The sequence below is a fragment of the Oreochromis aureus genome, linkage group 4, assembly GCF_013358895.1.
Source record: "Oreochromis aureus strain Israel breed Guangdong linkage group 4, ZZ_aureus, whole genome shotgun sequence".
Classification (NCBI taxonomy): domain Eukaryota; kingdom Metazoa; phylum Chordata; class Actinopteri; order Cichliformes; family Cichlidae; genus Oreochromis; species Oreochromis aureus.
Genome location: NC_052945.1, coordinates 15,653,478 through 15,672,751, shown reverse-complemented (window position 1 = coordinate 15,672,751; position 19,274 = coordinate 15,653,478). Strand labels below are relative to the sequence as shown.

The 19,274-nt window shown below is 41.1% G+C and overlaps 1 protein-coding gene, 1 long non-coding RNA gene and 1 other non-coding gene across 7 annotated transcripts; all 3 read left to right on the top strand.

Moving 5' to 3' along the window:
• Positions 1-4,647: 4,647 nt before the first annotated feature.
• On the top strand, positions 4,648-10,582 carry LOC116321414. Of its 5 annotated transcripts, none has more exons than XM_039610669.1 (10): positions 4,648-4,746; positions 5,022-5,160; positions 6,638-6,696; positions 6,831-7,425; positions 7,530-7,586; positions 7,687-7,765; positions 7,936-8,074; positions 8,386-8,481; positions 9,422-9,615; positions 9,720-10,582. In XM_039610669.1, exons 2-10 carry the CDS (start codon positions 5,057-5,059, stop codon positions 9,867-9,869), a joined length of 1,473 nt encoding a protein of 490 aa, XP_039466603.1. In that variant the 5' UTR covers positions 4,648-4,746; positions 5,022-5,056; the 3' UTR covers positions 9,870-10,582. The 5 variants fall into 5 exon arrangements, with proteins under 5 accessions (XP_039466603.1, XP_039466605.1, XP_039466604.1 ...); XM_039610671.1 differs by having other exon boundaries at positions 4,659-4,746; positions 5,027-5,160; XM_039610670.1 differs by having other exon boundaries at positions 4,659-4,856; positions 5,027-5,160.
• On the top strand, positions 5,403-5,476 carry trnat-agu. The gene has a single exon. It is a non-coding gene; the product is annotated as a tRNA-Thr (tRNA).
• Positions 10,583-13,158: 2,576 nt separating the features above from the next.
• LOC116321411 lies at positions 13,159-16,926 on the top strand. The gene is made up of 2 exons (XR_004199541.2): positions 13,159-13,222; positions 13,370-16,926. It is a non-coding gene; the product is annotated as an uncharacterized LOC116321411 (long non-coding RNA).
• Positions 16,927-19,274: the final 2,348 nt, after the last annotated feature.

Genomic DNA, 19,274 nt, shown 5'->3' with positions numbered 1-19,274 from the left:
AGTGGTCAGGATAACAACAAATCACAGAGCCAGCCTGATCATCCTGTAGGTGTCACCAGGATAGAAAATCTCCAACATTTTGCTGCAAATGTTGAAGATATAGATTCATCAGAAGGCAATCTCCAGCAGCTGGCAAAATCATTGTTCATACTATTCCTCAAGGAAACTTTTCATGGTAATGAATACCAAACATGCTGGTTTGCATGTCATTTCACATTAGAGATCATCTTTCCTAAATGTAGATATAGTATGTGACACATCATAAGTCCTAAATTACAGAAATTGGAACCTAGAGAGAAAACCAAGACCAAATCTAAAGGCTACAAGAGAATAACCACAAGATGGCCTTCCTACCAAATAAATGCAATGGTTTGTCAACAATTACTGCTGTTACTGTTCCTTTGGGAATAAATAAAAGATAAAGTAGTCCATCAAGATAATGGATGCTCATTTTAATACATTTTAAATTGCAGCACCAGTTGCAAATCAGGAGGTGATTTTGGTAAAACCATCTGTAGCTCTCTATCAGGCCATAATGAAGTAATTGGAAGTTACATAATCAGATAAAACCATCACTGGGTTTGACAGCAATTATCCTTGTAATGGCAGTGTTTATGGTAGTGTTTTTAAATCATCTCATCAGCTGGTGTTCAGTGATGTGCCCATTTTAAGCAAGCTGTTCTCTAGTTTCACAGGACTTGCTGCACAATATCCACTAATCTGACACGGGAACAATTCAATGTTCTTTCTTGTTGACGCTTCAGGTGATGCACCTATGAATTCAAGGCTTTTGAATAAAACACTGGCCTCATACACTGGTCAAATCATAATGGTTTTCTGTGAAGGTACAACAAGCTTGTCCTAAACACATTTGTTCCATAGATGAACTTTAACATGAGGGCCTCACCCTCTTCCCCCTCTTCAATCTGTGAGTGACTGGATCATGCCAGTCAGTAACAGATCCAAGTGTGATGATGACGTTTTGGGTGTTTTTGTGCACAGATGTTTCGCGTATACTCATCATGCATATGTACAAAGTGGCTGTTAATGTTGCCTGGCAGATTCATCCATTAGTAAAGGGCTAAAAGTGCACTTCCATGTTGTAGCTGTGAGGGCGCGTGGGCATGTGTGTGTGTGTGTGTGTGTGTGTGTGTGTGTGTGTGTGTGTGTGTGTGTGTGTGTGTGTGTGTGTGTGTGTGCGCGCGTGTGTTTTTGTGCAAATGTGATTGTCAGAGCCTAATATTAGTCTGGCAAGCCGGCTGCATTGTCAGATGTGTGGCTGGCAGGGGGGCAGTTGAGTGCCTCTCCCCCTCATTCTGCTGCTGAGCCACAGGAGCCTGGTGGGGAGGATAACAAGATGATTCACTTCCCTGCAATGGGGCCACAAAGCTGTTGCCATTAGATGAAATTGCTTTGGGAAGTGCTTTTGAGCTACTGATACCATTCAGAGCGGAGGGGGGATTGTTTTAAAAGAGAAGAAATGTTAGCTTTAAAGCTGATTTTCCACACAAAACATAACATTTCTTTACACTGACAGCTGTTTTAACTGGATAAGTCTGTCAATCTGTTTCATGGCTACTTAGTTTTGTTTGCTACTCTGCTTTCCTGTGCATTCCCTTTGTGGTTGAGATATAGCACGCAGTCCATTTTACCCTACCACTATCTGACATGGTACCTGCTGGGATCTGATTCTTTACTTTGCGTTATGATTTCCAGCAAAGCAGAATACATGTGAACATGGTGATTTGGCTGGGTGGTATTAAAAATGGCAACAATACAGAAAAATGAAACATTACATCTGCATTGCTTCACATGTTGACAGGGGATTTCTTTAAATCACCCTGCCGCTCTTTCTTTAGCCAAGACTCCTGAGTTTAGAAAACACAAACACTGCAGTTCTTTCACTCGCGAGGGCAGCCATGAACACAGGATCTGCGTCTATTGACTGTCCGCGTCCTTTATTTATACAAGATGTTCCTGTGTGTGTGTGTGTGTGTGTGTGTGTGTGTGTGTGTGTGTGTGTGTGTGTGTGTGTGTGTGTGTGTGTGTACAAAGGTAACAACGTCATTAAGAGCAGCGGGTTTTTCCCCTTCTCTTCATTTGCATGTTCTCGTAAAAGAGCTGAGCTTGGTCTTCTCTACATCTAAATGTTCAGAACGACAGGATGCGGTTAGTATCTGCATAAGTTCATCACACAAGTTACTAGGCAAAAGGTTATTTAAACATGTGCTTAATCACAAATAATGAAAGGATACATTTCATGTAGCTGATCACATATATACAATTTTCTCTTGACATATGTCTATGACATAAGGGGGGGGGGGGGAATAAGTAAAAATGGCCTTCTTTGATGAAGATGTACTTTGTCAGTTATCATTAGGTTTCTTAGTTCCTTCCCTGCATTAACGAGGGGAACTGCCTGTTAATGAAGAGAAGTGTGAAGCCCCTTAATTTGGGATCGGTATAGAAAAAGAATAACACAACTATTGGGATTTAAATGAGCATGAATTAATCGGAAAGTGAAATGTCATGCTGGGAACATCAAGCGCAGGCTTTTAAAAGCAAGAAAAACAATGTGATGCACACCAAGAAGACATGTCAATCAAATCAAAAGAAAAAGCTGATTTCTGTTCACTCATTAGGACCTCTATGAAAAAGTTTGACTTACAAACTAATGAGCGTCTTTTTAAAGTTCAATAAAATTCACTGAGTTTCCTCAGTCTAATTGGTAAAGTGGTAAAAATAATTGTCAAACAAGGGGAATAAATGAATTTAAAGCGGTGTCTATTCCTGGAAGTTTCTCTTGATTTTTCTATTGCTGGGGATATTGTATTGGTGCAGCAGATATATGCTCACCAGCCCCTTCATTAGGTACATCTTGCTAGTACCAGGTTAGACCCTCTTTTAGCCTTCAGAACCTTCTTTGTGTCATAAATTCATCATAGTGCTGGAAACATTCCTCAGAGATTTTTGTTTATGTTGACATGATAGCATCAGATTGCTGCAGATTGGTTGGCTGCCCATCTGTGATGTGAATAGAACCGCATCCCAAAGGTGGCCTATTGGACTAAGATCTGGTGACCGTGGAGAGCTTTTTAAGACAGTGACCTCCCTGTCATGTTCAACAAACCAGGTTGAGATGATTCGAGCTTTATTACTTGGTGCATTATCCTGCTGGAAGCAGCCATCAGAGGATGGCGGCCAGAAATAGATGCCACAGAAATAATACTTAGGTTCGGTTGGTACTAAAGGGCTCAGACTTCCTGAAATCAAAACCACTGAAGGAGCTGAAATTGAAATGGTCACAAAAGTATTTAGGCATCATTATAGGTCAGAATTAATCATTTAAAGGTCACATTGAAAAGTCTTGCTTCTCACTCCACTTGAGGAAACACTTGATTTATGCAACTTTTTTGTTTCTTCATTGGATTACGGTGATCTTCTCTTTATGAATTTATGTGGCCAGTACCTAAAGAGGTTGGATACCATCTACCATTGTGCTGTATGCTTTATTGCTGGCCATGGAAATCAGGCACATCAAAGTTGTCTGTATACTGGTGGTAAGTAGGTATCTCTATACGTCTCGAGACATCCTCATTAGTTGATTTTTGTGTATAACTTTTTGCTTGGGCTAATGCCTTCTTATTATAGTACAGTATATGTTCTCACAATATTTTTACAAATGTTTGCCCCCAGAGTCAGAGCAGAATCAAGAAAAAGTTTGGAACAATCTTCACAAGGACATGAAATTTCCGGAACTGGTTACAATGGGGGAGTCCAAAGTCCATTTAAAAGGAGTGAGAAAGTAGCTCTTTTGGTCAGTGTGAGTGTTTTTGATGTTGCTCTTGATGTTTTATTACGTATGACTCACATATTTGTGCTCACTTGTACTGAATGTCAGTAGCATTTCTTTCTTTACTTACTTATTATATTGTTTTGTGTTATGTTCTAATTTCTAATAGCACTCTTGGTCATGACTCTCTTGAAAGAGATTTTTAATGAGTCTTTCCCAGAGCATTACACCATCACCACAAGCATCCACTGATACAACAACCAGTTGAACATTTGTACCTAATAAAGAGGCAAAAGATTGTGTATTATTATATACTAACAAAAATTAAACAAGTAATGACATTCATGCCCTTACACCAGAATGCACAATACCACAAACCTGGTAAATATAAATGAAATCCACCACAGCTTGATAAAGGTTTTATGAGAGGAATTATTGACTCCAACAACATCTGATTATGCTTAATGTCTCAGTGCTGAGGGCTCATGTGTGTATTTTTATTTCATAAGCAGCAAATTATCCAAGAGTTACTCATAATCTGCCTCTGTTTACACTTGCTTTCCAGAAATTTCTCATGAGGCTCACTAGACTGTAAGCTGTAAGTGTAAGCAGGTTACTTGGGAATGTTACTGGAACGTTTAATGGTTATGGTTATCAAAAATAATCAGCAGTGTTCTTAATTTTTGCTTTCATATATTATGACATGTTTATGAGTCAACTGTATGAGTACCAAATGAGAAATTAAGACTGCTGTTGAATAGAAACGTGGTAATAAAGAATTAAATAATCTAATAGGCAGTATAGGTGACAACAACACTATGCAGCAGCGTCCCTGGTAACCATCGCACTTCTCGCGAGAAGTAGCGAGTGTGTTGTTTTTACGAATGCTCAAAGTTTCTGTTTCTGCCTGACAGGTTTATAAAAAAAAACTTTAGCTATTCACCTAAAGTCAGGTAGGTTTCATCGCATTGATTAACTACTGAATATTTACTAATCGGTGACCTTCTTTAGTCAGAGGGGGAGGAATGTGACTTCCGCATCTGTCGGGTTGAGTGTTTCGCGGGTCAGTACAAAAAAGCTTTCATTATAAAGAGGATCTGCATCTAGCTAACAACGACGTATTCTGCACTTTTTGACTAAGTCTTACTCGGTTTAACTGTTTCTAATAAGTCATAAATCCGTTTTAAACAAGCACTTGAGCGTTTTGTTTTTCGTGTTGTCGTGGCAGAGAAGGTCACCACCGCTATACATCCAGACACGACCATGTTGCTGCTGTGCGCAGTCGAGGAAGCTGTCAGGTCATGCAAAGTGGAACAAGCTAAGGTTAATCACCGCATTCAACTCTACAGAGAATTATTAAAGAGCCTGTAAGTACACGCTTTAGTTTTTTTTTTCACGCTGTTTAACTTTTCTTATAAATTTAAAAACAAATCCACTTTCAGCGATGTCTGAAGTTTGTATCCTGGATTTTTGACTCTCTATAAACATTTATGAAAAATCCTCTTAAGTTACATAGGTCCAAAGTATTGTGGTGTTTCTGTGCCACCTGTAGTGATCGGTAGTTGAGTGACTCCATACGTAGACTATATACAGATGTGGTTAGCCACCCGGCGCTGTGGCTTAGTTGGTTAAAGCGCCTGTCTAGTAAACAGGAGATCCTGGGTTCGAATCCCAGCAGTGCCTTTTGCTGCACGAGACGGCTGTGTGTGTAATAGCTACTCTACAATTTCTCAAAATGTGTATTAGTTGATTTTTCTTTAGTTTTGTTGCACTATTCAAGAACACTAAATGAGTTCATGACTTATTTACTGTTGTTTTTGTTCTAAGACCAAAATCTTAAAAACATAGATTTTACTGTATGGTATGTTTTGTTAGATTTCTAGTTGTAGTATTCGATTAATTTACGTCATAATAAATCAAAAAACACAGGATATAGACTTAGTTAAAGCTTATATGGCACCAGCCCCTCATATAACGACACATATCAAATCAACTACATTTTTAAACTCATGTCATTCAGAATAACGACAAAATAAATATTAAGTAATGAGATAAGAAATAAGAAACAATAAACAATTTATGTCAATTCCATCTACAGATGAACTGTAAGCATCTGAAGCATCTCCACACTAAACCTTTATGACAATACAGGATAACTATGCTATTTCTGTACAACGGTTTCAGTGAGCGTCACATCTTAATTTATATATTTTTAAAAATATCCCCATAACAGATACACAACATTTTATACTGGTCCTAATCCTTTGTTTTTCAAAAATGTCATTTAATCTTAATCGGTGTTTGGCATCTTTCATTTTAAACAGCATCAAGTGGTAATTGTTGATTGTTTGCTTTGAATTATATCATAATGTACTGAATAAATAATGGCTTTGTTGACTCGCAATATGGTTTTTTATCATTTGTATGCCCTTTTTGTGTAATGAATATTAAAATTTCCCTGCACCTAAAGCCAGTAAGACATATATGGAAAATAAGTGAATAATATAAAGTCATATTTGACATAAAACGTCTTTAATTTTGTGCGCTATTACACTAGATTCTGAGAGTTTCAGATACCTAGATACACTAGGACTTCTATTTTTTTAATTGTGTGTTTCATCTTTAAGCAGTTATGTCTGCCAGAGATCACCAATGCAATATACTGTATGAATGGAGCATCCACTCTGACTGCCAGCGGCCTTTCTGCAAATGAGATGACATTTAAAAATGGCAGTGGCTGATGCTCATCTGTTGTGTCACATCAATTTTGTTCTGGAATGTTTAAAGACTTTAAAACTTTTATTTTAATTTTAGTGTGTGCTCACATGAAGTATTTTCCCACAGAACACCCCAACCCGAGGTGAGCTTTGAGGAAACAGAATTGGCAGGTGCTGCTCCTACAGGTAATTAAAAAATAGCTTTTATTTGTCTGTCAAGATACTGATAGTTAAAAAAAACATCCTATTTGTTTATTTACATTTCTTTTCTCTTGCCAAATAGTAACCACATGTTTGCATGTTGCTATTTTCATAAACAGGTGTCTCCCCTTGTGATAAGGAAGACATAGAACTGCTTGAGAAGGCTCTAGAGAAAGCCCTCCGTGTGCGCACCGGCTCAGAACCTTCCAAAAAAGACTCAAAACTACCCAAACCTGGAAAGGAAACAGGGACTTTAGGTTCTAGGCCTGTTGATGTCACACATTCATCTGCAGCATCTAGAGGAAGCCAAAGAACGATAAGGTCATCCACTAAATCTGCCAGCCTTGACAGAAAAGGGTACAGACGGCCTGGATTATCAGTATGCTCCTCACTAGCCTCGGGACCTTTAGCTAGCGCCGACCCCGGACAGACCAAAACAACAGATAATAGAAACACGATCCAAAACCATCCTGCCTCATCAGCTGGCGCTTTGCATCACCAGGCTTCTAGGAAACTGCAGCAGGCTGTCGTGCCGTCTGTCTCTCCTGATCACATCACAAGCTTGCTCTCTAAAAACAAGACTATCAGAAGCAATATGTCGAGTGGCAATGACCTGAGGAAAGCTGTGCCTGTCTCTGCAAATTCTTCAAATAACGTAGTGTCCTCTTCACAAACAAATGAGCCAGGAGCATGCAGTTTGCCTCAACAGAATGGGCATGTTTTTTAGAATTACACTATGAAAATAACCATGCTTTGTAAAAGAAAAAAAAAACATGTTCTGTAATATTATAATCATTCTGTTTGACTTTGCTTCACAGCAGGATACCTTCTGAGCAAACAACAAAATGGAAATCGTTAAAGAGCAAACAGAGCAGGTGCCTACAGTGCATTGTAATGCAAAAAATATAAAAACAAAATTCCTTTTTGTACATTTTTCCTTTATTCACAAAGTTTCCTTCTGTACATTATCTTCAGACTGTGGGATAAAGCCGTTGCCCTACAGAGGAACCCTGGGCCTGGGAGGAGTCACTTCATGGAGAGAATGAGAGCTACGGTAAAATGGGTCAGCAGGGGTCAGCCATGATATCATGTTAAACTGGAATTTATGCTCTAATTTAGAAAATCAGCCAGGTGTATTAAGGAGAAATTCTAGCTAATACACATTCATTTATCTAAACAACCCCTGTGTTTCATTGTAGACCATTTTTCCTTTGTCTTGTTCAGTTTCCCAGGAATTGGCCATTTGGCAGCCCGTATGAGACCAGGGCTCTGCTGGACAGGCTGATTCACCAAGGTCAAGACCTCACACAGCTCTGCGGGGAGCCTCTAACCAAACAGATGCCAGAGATAACATCAAGACTGGGTAAAAAGTTCATAGAGAAGCTTTTATGTGAGTTTGAGAGAAATTAAATGGACTGATTCCATAAATCAGTGCGTGACAAAATAACAATGTGGGAGTTGGCAGGAAGTGACTGTGCGAGCTATTTCGACTGATGCGCCATATATACAAATCCAGTCTTTCCTTTGCCAGGAACCATCAGGAAGTTGACATTTTTCTATAACTGTAACAACTTCCATGGGCTAAGAGTGACTGTAAACACTTTTAATGCAACTCCACTTGCTTCTCAATAAGCTTCTATTATAACTCTCTTTTTTTAATGTGCTTTCCTACAGTTAGTACAGGCGACAAGTATGATTCCTGTATGTCGCTGGAAAGGTTGCAGCTCACAGCAGCTGAGCTCCAGAATTTTGCAGATCAAGTGAAACAAGGTAAGAATCCTGTTTGTACGCAGCATAATCAAACATCATAAACCTTTCTGTAAAATAATTGGTCTCTCCAGCATTAATTGCAGATCATTGACCTTTGTAAACAGGTGGTCATTAGCTGGAAGACACCTTATCAAAAATATTTATTCCTTTGCACTGAATTTCCTAAAGAAGATGCTGGTGGAGAAATCATGACATGGTTTTTGGCTCTGTTTAACCAGCTGTGTGAATTCTAGTACGGAAAAGAATGAGTAAATCTTTATGTTACATACATTTTGCTATTTCTTTTCCATGTGGGTCATTGTCTATGGGCATCCCAGTTTGAGTCTGTACCTACAATATGCAGCACAGCAGCATTTCCATTTCCTCCACTGATGCAGTTATAAAGAACCTGAATGACGAGAGATTTTCCATTCACACCTTTCAAACACCCTTTCGACCTCACAAAGATTTATTGATGTTTACTGGTTAAAGCACCAATGTAGCAGAAGTAGCAACTAAATCCAGTGTGTCAGAGAAGTTTCCAGTAATGAATAGGTCCACACGTCTGGTGTCATCCAATCTAGCATCTCACGTTAATATTTTTATTTCACTGTTTTTTAATATCCAGGGAGGGAATTATCTTTTATTGCTTTTTAACAGCATTTAGAAAATGATTATGGTGAGTGCGGCGTGCTAACGAGCTAATCGAGCCTCTCCATCTTGGCGTATGGAAAATGAAAGCAGAGCTGCCGTGAACCCTCAGCGCCAGCTCAGTCCTTTCCTTGGCCTCAACAGATCCCCCTCACCCCCTCGTCCCCATGACGATGGGGTTTTAAAGCTGTCTGTCCTGACGCCACTAAGCAAGGGCCTAGCTATTTAAAGCTGAGGCAACAGAGCAGAAAGAAAAAAGTTTTAGGGGTATGGTTGCTCGCGCTCTAAAAATAACCTTTTTTTCCGTCAGAGTGGAAAGCATGGGATCGATGGAGGCCAGAGGGAGGTTGTTTTTGCCCCACTGGGGCAAATGGTGTGCAGGGAGATGGGATAACTTCACCCCTGCCCCTGACTATAACATATGCAACAGAGGCAGAGCTGCAAGAGCTCGAGCAGCTGCGGATGAGGGTGGCATTGCTGCAGCAAGAGGTTGATCTTGAACAGGTAGGTGATGTGTTCTGAAAGCACCTCGAGAGTTTCACATACCCGCATGTTCTTTTTTAGTAGAAGCCAGTAACTGGCTGACAGTCTTTTCTGATGTCCCACAGGCTCTGTTGGACACCCTGTCCCCTCAGTTGTCGGCTATCGTACCTGGGCCTGAATGTCTGAGCCCCAGTGTACTCAGAGACATCTACTCCCTGCTGGGTGAAGGAGGGGAACGTTTCCCAGCTATAGTCCTGGATTCTGAGCCTGCCTGACTAGTGAGCACATTAAACTGACTTAGAGGTTTGTAAGCTTAGAAACAGGTATGAATAAATTAAAGGCCTCATGGTATGCCGCAATCCGGTGCGACACTGATGAAATCAAAACCCTCTGACATGGCAAAACAAGGAGATGGTTAAAAAAAAAGAAAAGGGAACTGAATTGAGTGAACAGCCTCAGAGGGCAGCTGTGGTTCAGGAGTTTCAGCTGGAGGAGTTCAGTGATTACGATGCTCTGTGTTAAACCTCGTGACCCTAAAGATATCATGGAAATGTTAATGGATGGATAAACAGGTGTACCTAATAAAATGGTAACTGAAACATCATGAATGATTTTGAAGAATCTGTTTTTAATAGTGGCATCTCTGTGTTATATCAGTGTCTCATGTCATGTCACAACTGTATAAAACTGTGATCATTAATCCTGTCTCTTAAATGCAGCTACTGAATAAATGCCTCAGGCACACTTTTTAAATATCACCACTGATCAGTATAATGTAATAAAAGATACATAATATTACAGTGACTTTAAGTGTGTGTATTTGTGATGTAATCTGTAGCTTAAATTATATGTTTGAGTTGTTTCTAATTTTTCCTTTTTGCTAAATTCTGACACATCATAACTGATGATGTATCAGAAGTGTAATATTCACTCAGTGAATTTTGCCACCAGGTGGCACTCAATTCACAGAATAAAAGAGTCCAAATTACATGTGGCTATAAGAGTAGTTTTCTTCAACAAGTAATTGGTGTTAATGAGTGCGGTCTCTGGTTTCTTGCATGGTGTGATGGAATCAGAGGGGATATGTTCCCATCTCGTTTTAATCAAAGATGCTCTTGCAACTTTTCCTGTATGTTTCACTTCATATCATTCATTTTCAGTATTTAAATAAAAAATAAAAAAGCCCCCCCCCACACACACACACACTTCCATACTGTTTTTCCATATGATGTTTTTGATCCCCCATATTGAGCCAGCATAATCTTTCATACATACATCTGCTAGAACGCATATATGGGGCCATCACTGTGTTTCTGTGATATGGTATTCGCGATCAAATGTGCTATGAGGGTGTACGTGAGATGCAGGAGCGCCTGGAGGAGCCTTAGAGGCTCGTGCCCACAGATGACGTGTGGATGGCAGGGGCTGTGCCAGACTGGGCGACAGGTGGCGCTGGGTTCTCGCAGTAGGACGTGGGTGTTGAAGCCCTGCTGCACCGGCCCTTCATGCGCGCACACACGAACAGGGAGACATGCACACCCAGAGCCGGCTGAGTCACAAAGATGATGTGCTTGGGGGTGCCTGGCATCGCAGCATGCTGCAAGCTGGAAATGGCATGTTTCCCTGAGGAGAGGGACAAAAAATGATTATAAAAAAAAAGGAGGAGTATTTCAGACTCAGATGGCTGGATTAGTCCAAAACAACAAGGGCCTGATGGTTTGAGCGTCTGTTCCTGGGTTCAAAGAATACATTTGCATGTTTACAAGACCTCTTTACACAGAAATGTCCAACTACTTTTGGATTGCAGTAGGGCACTGAAGCAGTGCTGCTGATTTATGGCCTCGCATAGTCTTAGATCTGTGTTTGTCTATGTGTGTGAGGGAGGCAAAAAAGGAGGCATGGAAGTATCCTTGGGTCAACACTGTACATAGTTCCTAGTGGGAGTGGTGCTCATGCAGCTCAGCCTTCCTGTGACCTGCATGCATCAGCTGCTGCCTGGCTTTGCCTGTCACCAGCAGAGCTCTTCCACTCCCACCAGCATGGCCCGGTCCTCCCAAGGTTATGCATGTCTCACGCCTTTATCCCATTTTTCTCACGCCTCTCTGTGACACATAATGGAAGATGCAAGACAGTTTTACAGTCCGTGGGTGACACTTCATGGAAATTACTGCCATATGCCACGCATACACACACACTTACAGAGGGGAAGAGTTCAAATACTTTGGAGCTTCCAATCTTTTTGTTTTTCTTCCCCCAGTCATCTCACTTTTAATCGCTTACTGGAGTCCAAGCACAAATCCCCAGAAACCCAACAGTGCTACCAAGAATCCACTTCTGTCCTTCAAATGCCCATTGGGCTTGAACGTCTCTTTTCTCCTGCTCCCCCGCTCCTCACAAAGACATTCCTCACTTCCCCTCTTTTATTTCTCTTTGGCTATTCTAAATAGCTGCTGTTGATTGAGCTACAGCCAAGATTGTTAAGTCAATGTAGTCATCAGTTAGGGCGCATTAGGGTATATTTTTTTATTTCCCCCCACCGATCAAGCAATCAACTTGAATTTTTCTGTCAAGACAAACCATGGTCTTAACAGCAGCTGTCCTGTACAGAAGGAAGCCTGTTTAGCATTTATAAGGGAGCATGACGTATTTTCTATTCTGGGGAAATCACTGATGATCAAATTATCAAGAATAAGTTGAGCTGATAAAAAAAAAAAAAAAATCTTGGAAGCATTAAAAGGCTAACATGCTGTCGTAGTAATGCCTGAAGATAAAACAGACACTCAGATTTGTCTGTCCTTCACAAACGTAGCTTTATGGATGTGGAGGAGGAAGATTAGCAAACGTTGGACGTGAAAGGTGTCTAGATTGATTTCATTTTATTTTTTTGTTGAAGAGCGAGCATACAAGGGGATTAACTACTACTAGGCTGCCTTCCATTCAGAAAGAACTGGCTCCAGCCGTGTGTGTGTATATGTGTGTGGGAGGGAAGGTGGAGGCTGCCTGTATTTTTTTAAGAGTATTTCTGTCACGAGTCGATATGTTCATCATTGTATTTACATTAACAGAGGCCCTACATATATATATATATATATATATATGGATGACTGACTCGTGTTGACGTGATGGGGATGGAATCACTGTGACTGTGTGATTCCCATGAAGAGATGACACATCTGTAGTGATCTATATGGGGAATGTCCTTTTTCTTTTTTCAGTAAACATACAGATAAATAAGGATTTCCTATCTTCCTCTAATTTCAAGTAAACGCTAGGCTTCTGCGTTCTCATGGGGAACATTTTATACTGCAGGAAAACAAAGATGCTGCATCTGAGAGGCAGTGATGGGAGCATGAAGAATAGAGAGAGCAGTTAACTCTCCTCCCCTCCCCCTTCCTGTGTTTCGTCAAACCCTGTTCTCCCTACTTCAGTGTTTGATGTCACCAATGAGCTAACGAATCGTAGCACTTGGACTTCCCAGTTTTTCCTCCCTAGCTCCTCCTCTTTCCTTAAGCCTTTATATATATATCCCCCCCTCACTACGTTCTGCAGAGTGTACAATGTGCTACCAGAGAGCCGGCAGACAGTGTACGGAGAAACAGCAAGAGAGGGAGGCAAAGAAGAGGAAAGTGTGAGTGGATTTCAGCGCTGATTTTAGAAGATTTCATCGGACATGCTCGAGCCATACCTGCTCAAGTCATTTCTTTGGTCTTATACAGACCTCCTTCTCCTTCCTCTCCCTTTTTCCACCTCCGTTTGTCTCGTTCTGTCTCTCCAGGCCAGAGCTACCTACAAGTAGGATCCCAGAAGCCAACGCTGCTGATCCTGTCAGGATACACCAGCCCACACGGTCAGGATGGGCTGTACAACAGGCCATTTGGCTTGCCAACCACAGCCGCAAACCAACTCGGGGCAGGAGGGTCAATCGCTAGAGACTGGTGGGGCCAAAGTGCCCGAGGTGCTCTCCTCTCTGGAGCGTCTATCCCAGGCTACTGGAGGAATGGAGAAGTCCTGGTACCGCTGCATCTTTCCATTTGGAATCATCTCTTTAGTTATCGGTGTAGCAGGAACGGGAGTGACCTACACTTATAATGACCTGCCTCAGACTAAAGTGGTGTCAGTTGTGCTACTCATCATGGGTATTTTGCTGTTAATGATGGCAACTGCTTGTTGGACTGTCCACAAGAAGAAGAGAAGGAAAAAGAAAGAGGGGGGCTCATTCACGTCTGAGCAGTGTCCCCTGTGAGCGAACACAGGGGTATGATAGAGGAGCTTGAAAGCAGAGACATGCCTAGAGCTGGGAGCTCGAGGTTTGGCCAGAAATTCTCCACTTCACCTCCCAATGCAACATCCCTCCATTCTCCGAAGTCACAAAGTTGAGCTCAAATCATGTTGGAGATAGCTTGGGTCAAGAAATCAGAGTCAAAGGACAGATAAACATGACACTGAAGATCTGTTTAGTCCGTGAGGTCTGCATCAGATTTTTTTGGATTGGCAATGAGAGATCACCAGTGCCTCACACGCTCTTTTATCATCAGACAGCAGGTGTCCGGTGTCAAAACAACCTCCGAGGAGACGTGCAAAAACATGCATTGGACACTGCATGCATATTTACACACACTAACAGGCCTATGATGACTTACGCACGAGCAGTTACAGCGGGAGCTCACACAGACACCTAACACGCTATGCAGAGCTGCTGCTGGAGTCAGTGCTGGCGTCACTAGGCACGTCAGTCACAGCATTCCTCGTATCAGGACAGGTGACTCTCCAAGAGGCCACAAACGGGCCAAAGACGGCAACCTGATACCCAGCCGAAAAAGCAACGCACCCACGTCAGCGGCCAACGTCATTCACTCGTCCTGTGACACTACAGCAATGTGTTGGGGGCTTTTTTTGCGCAATGGGAGAGTGGAACTTGAGTCCTGCTGGATCTTACTGGCATCTGTGTGGACGATCAGTTGGAGAGGGTAGAGGACCTGCTGGAGGAGTGCAAAGTGTTTGTGTGTGCTCAAATTAAGATCCAGCTCAACTGAGAGACTTTTGGAATTTGGTCCTCACAATGAAGGAAAAAGAGATTTGCACATATGACCATGTCCATGGCAAACAAGAAAACATTTTAAGTAAAGCGACATACCCTGAAAGGCCTTATGTAGCTTCAGGTTCACATTACAAAGGACTGGGGACCTGATTATGACTGACTTGATTGCCTTTCTTTTCAATAAGTGAGCATTTACACTCAGCCCTATGTCTTTGTGGGACACCTCAACTCCACACAAGGGAGTCCAGGATTATTGAAGGACACTGCCCTAGGGGACATGCCACAGCAGGAACACTTTGACTGATCCTGCTCCCCTAGGGCCCCTCCCGTTTGGTGCCTTGAGCAACCACTCATGGAAAAAAGCTCTGCCACATTCCCCCACTCCAAGAGTTACCCCCCTTTGCTTTCTCTCTTTACCCAACAGGACTCTTCAAATCTGTTTCTCATTCTACATTGCCAGCTTCTGACTCAATCATACTCATTTTCCCATTGTTGTATAGCCCAGGAGGTGTGTGGACAGACTTATTACGCTCAAATTAAGACACACACTTACACGACAGCCTCACAGTCTGCAGACATTCATGCAGTCTTTATCTATCTGTGCCAAAGGAATTGGTTTATTAATTTTTTCCCCCCACTGTGGAAAAAATGTTGATTAAAAGTGAGTCACAAAATCCTTTGTGAATCAGAAAATAGAATACAAGGCTGTTCTCTGGTGAAAATTGAGTAATGCGTAGGCTCTAAGTGGCTCTGGGGTTTCCTTTTCCTTCACATTTTCTTTTAGAAAGAGTGAGTGAATGTAGCTGCGCTCAGCGCCACATCTGTGAATAGGTGCTTTCTCACAGGATGAGATAAACAATGGCATTTTACTCTGTCTTAATCATTCTCTTTTGTGTGACTGAATGTAACATGAGGTTCAAAACGTAACTCCCGCAGGGAGTAAGTGCAATGTATACAATGTATAGAAATTTCAGAGAGGATAATTTGTCTCCATGCGAAGGACTTACCCTCGAGAGCTACTATAGATCACTGTTGCATTGATTGTCTCCACTGGTTTAGTCAAGCTTGCTAAGGAAAATCTGTCTGTATAACCAGGGGTAACAGTTAAATCGAATGCCAATCCCACTGAGGACCTTTTGAAGGCCAACTTGCCAAATTCAAGGCTGCATTGGTCATCCTGCCCGACCTCAGTAGACTTGCAAAGAGTCGGCCCCTTTTCTTTTGACATGTTTTGCGGCTCAGTGTGCATTTAGATGTTGTCTTGCATCCTAATGAAGGAAGACAAATACAGTTAGGAGGTAATGGAGAAAAACAAGGAACCTGGGAAGTCATTCCTTTCACTACATGTGGCAGTGAGTAGTTGCCCCAGCAGTTAGATTAGGATCAGCCATCCTGAACAAAGCAGTAATATTGTTGAGGAATATGATGCATTACTGGAATCCATGGCGAGAATTTAAATTGAATAGGAGAGGAATAAGTCTTCTCTGAACCTTAGATCAGTGTGTTTGCAAACACCTGCATACTGCAAGCCTTTATAAAAAAATTTTTTAGGTAAATGTCAAATGCACAAAGCTCATAAAAGTATTTATGGGTGGGCCATTGTTTTAGTATCCTCTGATGAAGACAAGTTAAGAATTACATTACATGGGCTGTCTCACTTTGCTATCAGATTCGTTCACCTGGATTAGGGTTTCTCTAACAATGATGGGCACGAGCTGTGGACAGATGCGGTGGACCTGTCAGAGATGTGGAAGAGAGGATGTTTGGTGGCACAGAGAGGAAAAAAAGACGGTTATGGATCAGTTTACTGTGGGGAAACAGAGGATCCCAAAAGCAAGATAGGTGATGTGCATACGCTTATACTCTCGCCTCTGTATAGTGCACATTATATATGTAGTACACTTCGGCTGCATTGTTGTACTTGTTAATTTTAAAGCTATATCGTGCCAGTATATTGACACTAAACAAACAAAAAAAAAATGATGGAAGGTGACCAGAAATTGTTTCTTGTTTCTTGGAGATGTGAAGTGATTTCCCTTCTGCCTTCTGAAAGATTAAAGGGAAAACCTACCTCTCTCTGCTGCGGGGAAAAATGTCCCTCTCCCAGAAGACAGCCACGCTGTCAGCCTATGCTGTTTGTCACTCCGGCGAGTGACACAAAATACGTTGGTTTGTGTGCCCACTAATATTTGGTGCTGTATATACAATTATTTTTCTATTTGTACTGTATATTTCTACTCATATGTAAATTTGAATTGTTCATGTAAGCACTGTATTAAACAAATGTCACATAAGCACCTTTGTTTGTGATAGCCTAAAGGTTAAAAAAAGAAAAAAAAACTTGTGCATTCATTGTATGTCTTTGTACTTGTTTGCTTTGGAAAATTATTCAGAATAGTGTGAACCGTCGCGCCATTCCACTCTGTCCTGGTCAATCTGGAAGAATCTCTGACAGGGCTAAAAATACAGAAGACAAGTGGAGAGTGGACAGTGGATACAAAGTAGACCAACATTGTTTTGGCTCTATTTTGAACAGTGTGAACAATAATTGCAACCGTCGCTCTGCTTTTTCACAAAACGCAAAACCTGTCTTTAGTTGACGGCCTTCGCTTGAAATTTTGATGCTGTATTTAGACGCGCTGCCATGTGCTGCCCTGCCAGCTAGGATGACTTGTTCAGATACCCGGGGATGAGGAATCTGGTTGTTAAGAAAACAGACTGGCCAACATCAATCAGAATAAATGACACCACCTACTGGCAGTAGAATAAAGTAGGCCAAGTACTCTCACTTGTTATTAAGTCACAGTTCTGCAGGAGTTAATTTTATATTTCTGGGTATAAACATATTCCATCATAATTAAATTACAGCTGGGAAAGCGTGGGTGTGGAGGGAACAGTGCTTAGGTCTTGATAAAAGGGTGGGTAGGCCATTGGAGGGTAAAGTGCAGACGAGGTGGAAGTGGTCAGCTGGATTGCTAGGGTCAGCACGGATTACAGGAAACCAGACGGAAACAAGTCGTCCGCCTCTTTTTATCCAGAACTTGGCCTCAAACCAAAACATTCAGCACTATTTGGCTCCTTATCAGACTTTGAATTATGCAAAACTCAGTTTAATACACACAAAACAGAAAAAAGAAGCAGACAGCACAATTTGACACAGTAAAGTCGGGATTGGAGTCATCTGGTGTCCCATGACTTTATTTATACTTTATTCAAATTTCGGATCAACACCATCTGTTCAAAAGACAAATCCGGGTGTATTTAATTAGCTAGCAACTAAGGCTGGTTCCACATAATACCTTTGTAGCAGGATGGAGTTACATTTCAATTCATCTCCAGATATTATGGGAGCTGTTTTGGAGACAGTTGTAGATGAAATTACACATGCCTGGCCAGACGGTCAGATTAAATCACAAGCAAAATAACATTAAGCTGAAGTCTGTGTGTAGCTATTGCAACAGAAACAAATTTGATGAGAAGGCATTGGACTTAATCACTCAGAGACTCGAGAATACTTTAATAATCCAACAGTGACACAAACTAAATGCTGGTTCTTAGTTTTAGGTATTTCTGTATGGGCATCAGCAACACTGGAAATTACAAACAGATAGTAGCAATCTTTTTCTCATCAATAAAGCTTGCAAATTAAGTCACTGAAATGTGAAGTCATCTCCCATTTACTTCCCATATATAAACAAACTTTTTTACTACCAATAAAAATGACAGACCTTGCAGTTTTCTGAGCACATTGAGCGTGGTTTTTAGCTTTAATTATTTTTGTTAAGGTTCAAAGCACCACCGGATCTCCTCTCCCTCGCTCTTCCTGGTTACTTTGTGTTTTACTGAGAAAATGGTTAAGATTACTCTGAGTTTCTATGGAAACTGCTGCGTTTAGTTGCGGATGTTACAGCCCCTGCCCTCTCTGCGGTCACTCCGCTACAAGATAATTTGATCATCCTGCACCTCCAGTTTTAAATAGCCTAAGAATGAGCAAATGAGCAATTTAAACACTTGTAAGCTCGTGATTATAGAAGAAGAACGCCAAGATGTCTTGTCTTAATGCTTTTGTGAATTACATAAAAGTTTCATGTAAACTTATTTAGGCATTTTCCTTTTTTTCCCTTTTTTTTTTTAAGGAACCTACTGAGTGGAAGAGGCAATGCTGAGCACTGGCTATTGTTAGTGATGATTAGATTGGATGAGCAGGTGATGTGTGGATCAATAGAGAGCCTGAAAGGAACACATGATTACTCTTGGGAGGTTACGCTGCTCCCTTAAGACCCTTTTCAGAAAGACAAGCAATGAAGAGATACTATTGAACTGAGAGAGTATAGCAAATAACAGTGGGGATCAGACACAATGGTCATAATCAGGGTGTCATCTAATTAAAGGCAGCTGCTTCAGAAGCTGAACCAGTCGCTTATTTCTTTTAGTTACATCTCTGCTTTAGCAAACAAATATTATCATATGACAAACTCTCAGTCATTTAAAAACACACATTAAAACCTGCTTATTCTTGCTGAGCAGGGTATTGTGGTTTTTTTTAATACCGTCGGTCTTATTTATGTCTATTGAGATTTTTCTCATGATGTTTTATTGAGTTTATTGTGTATATTAGTGTATTTATTAGTGAGTTTGTGTA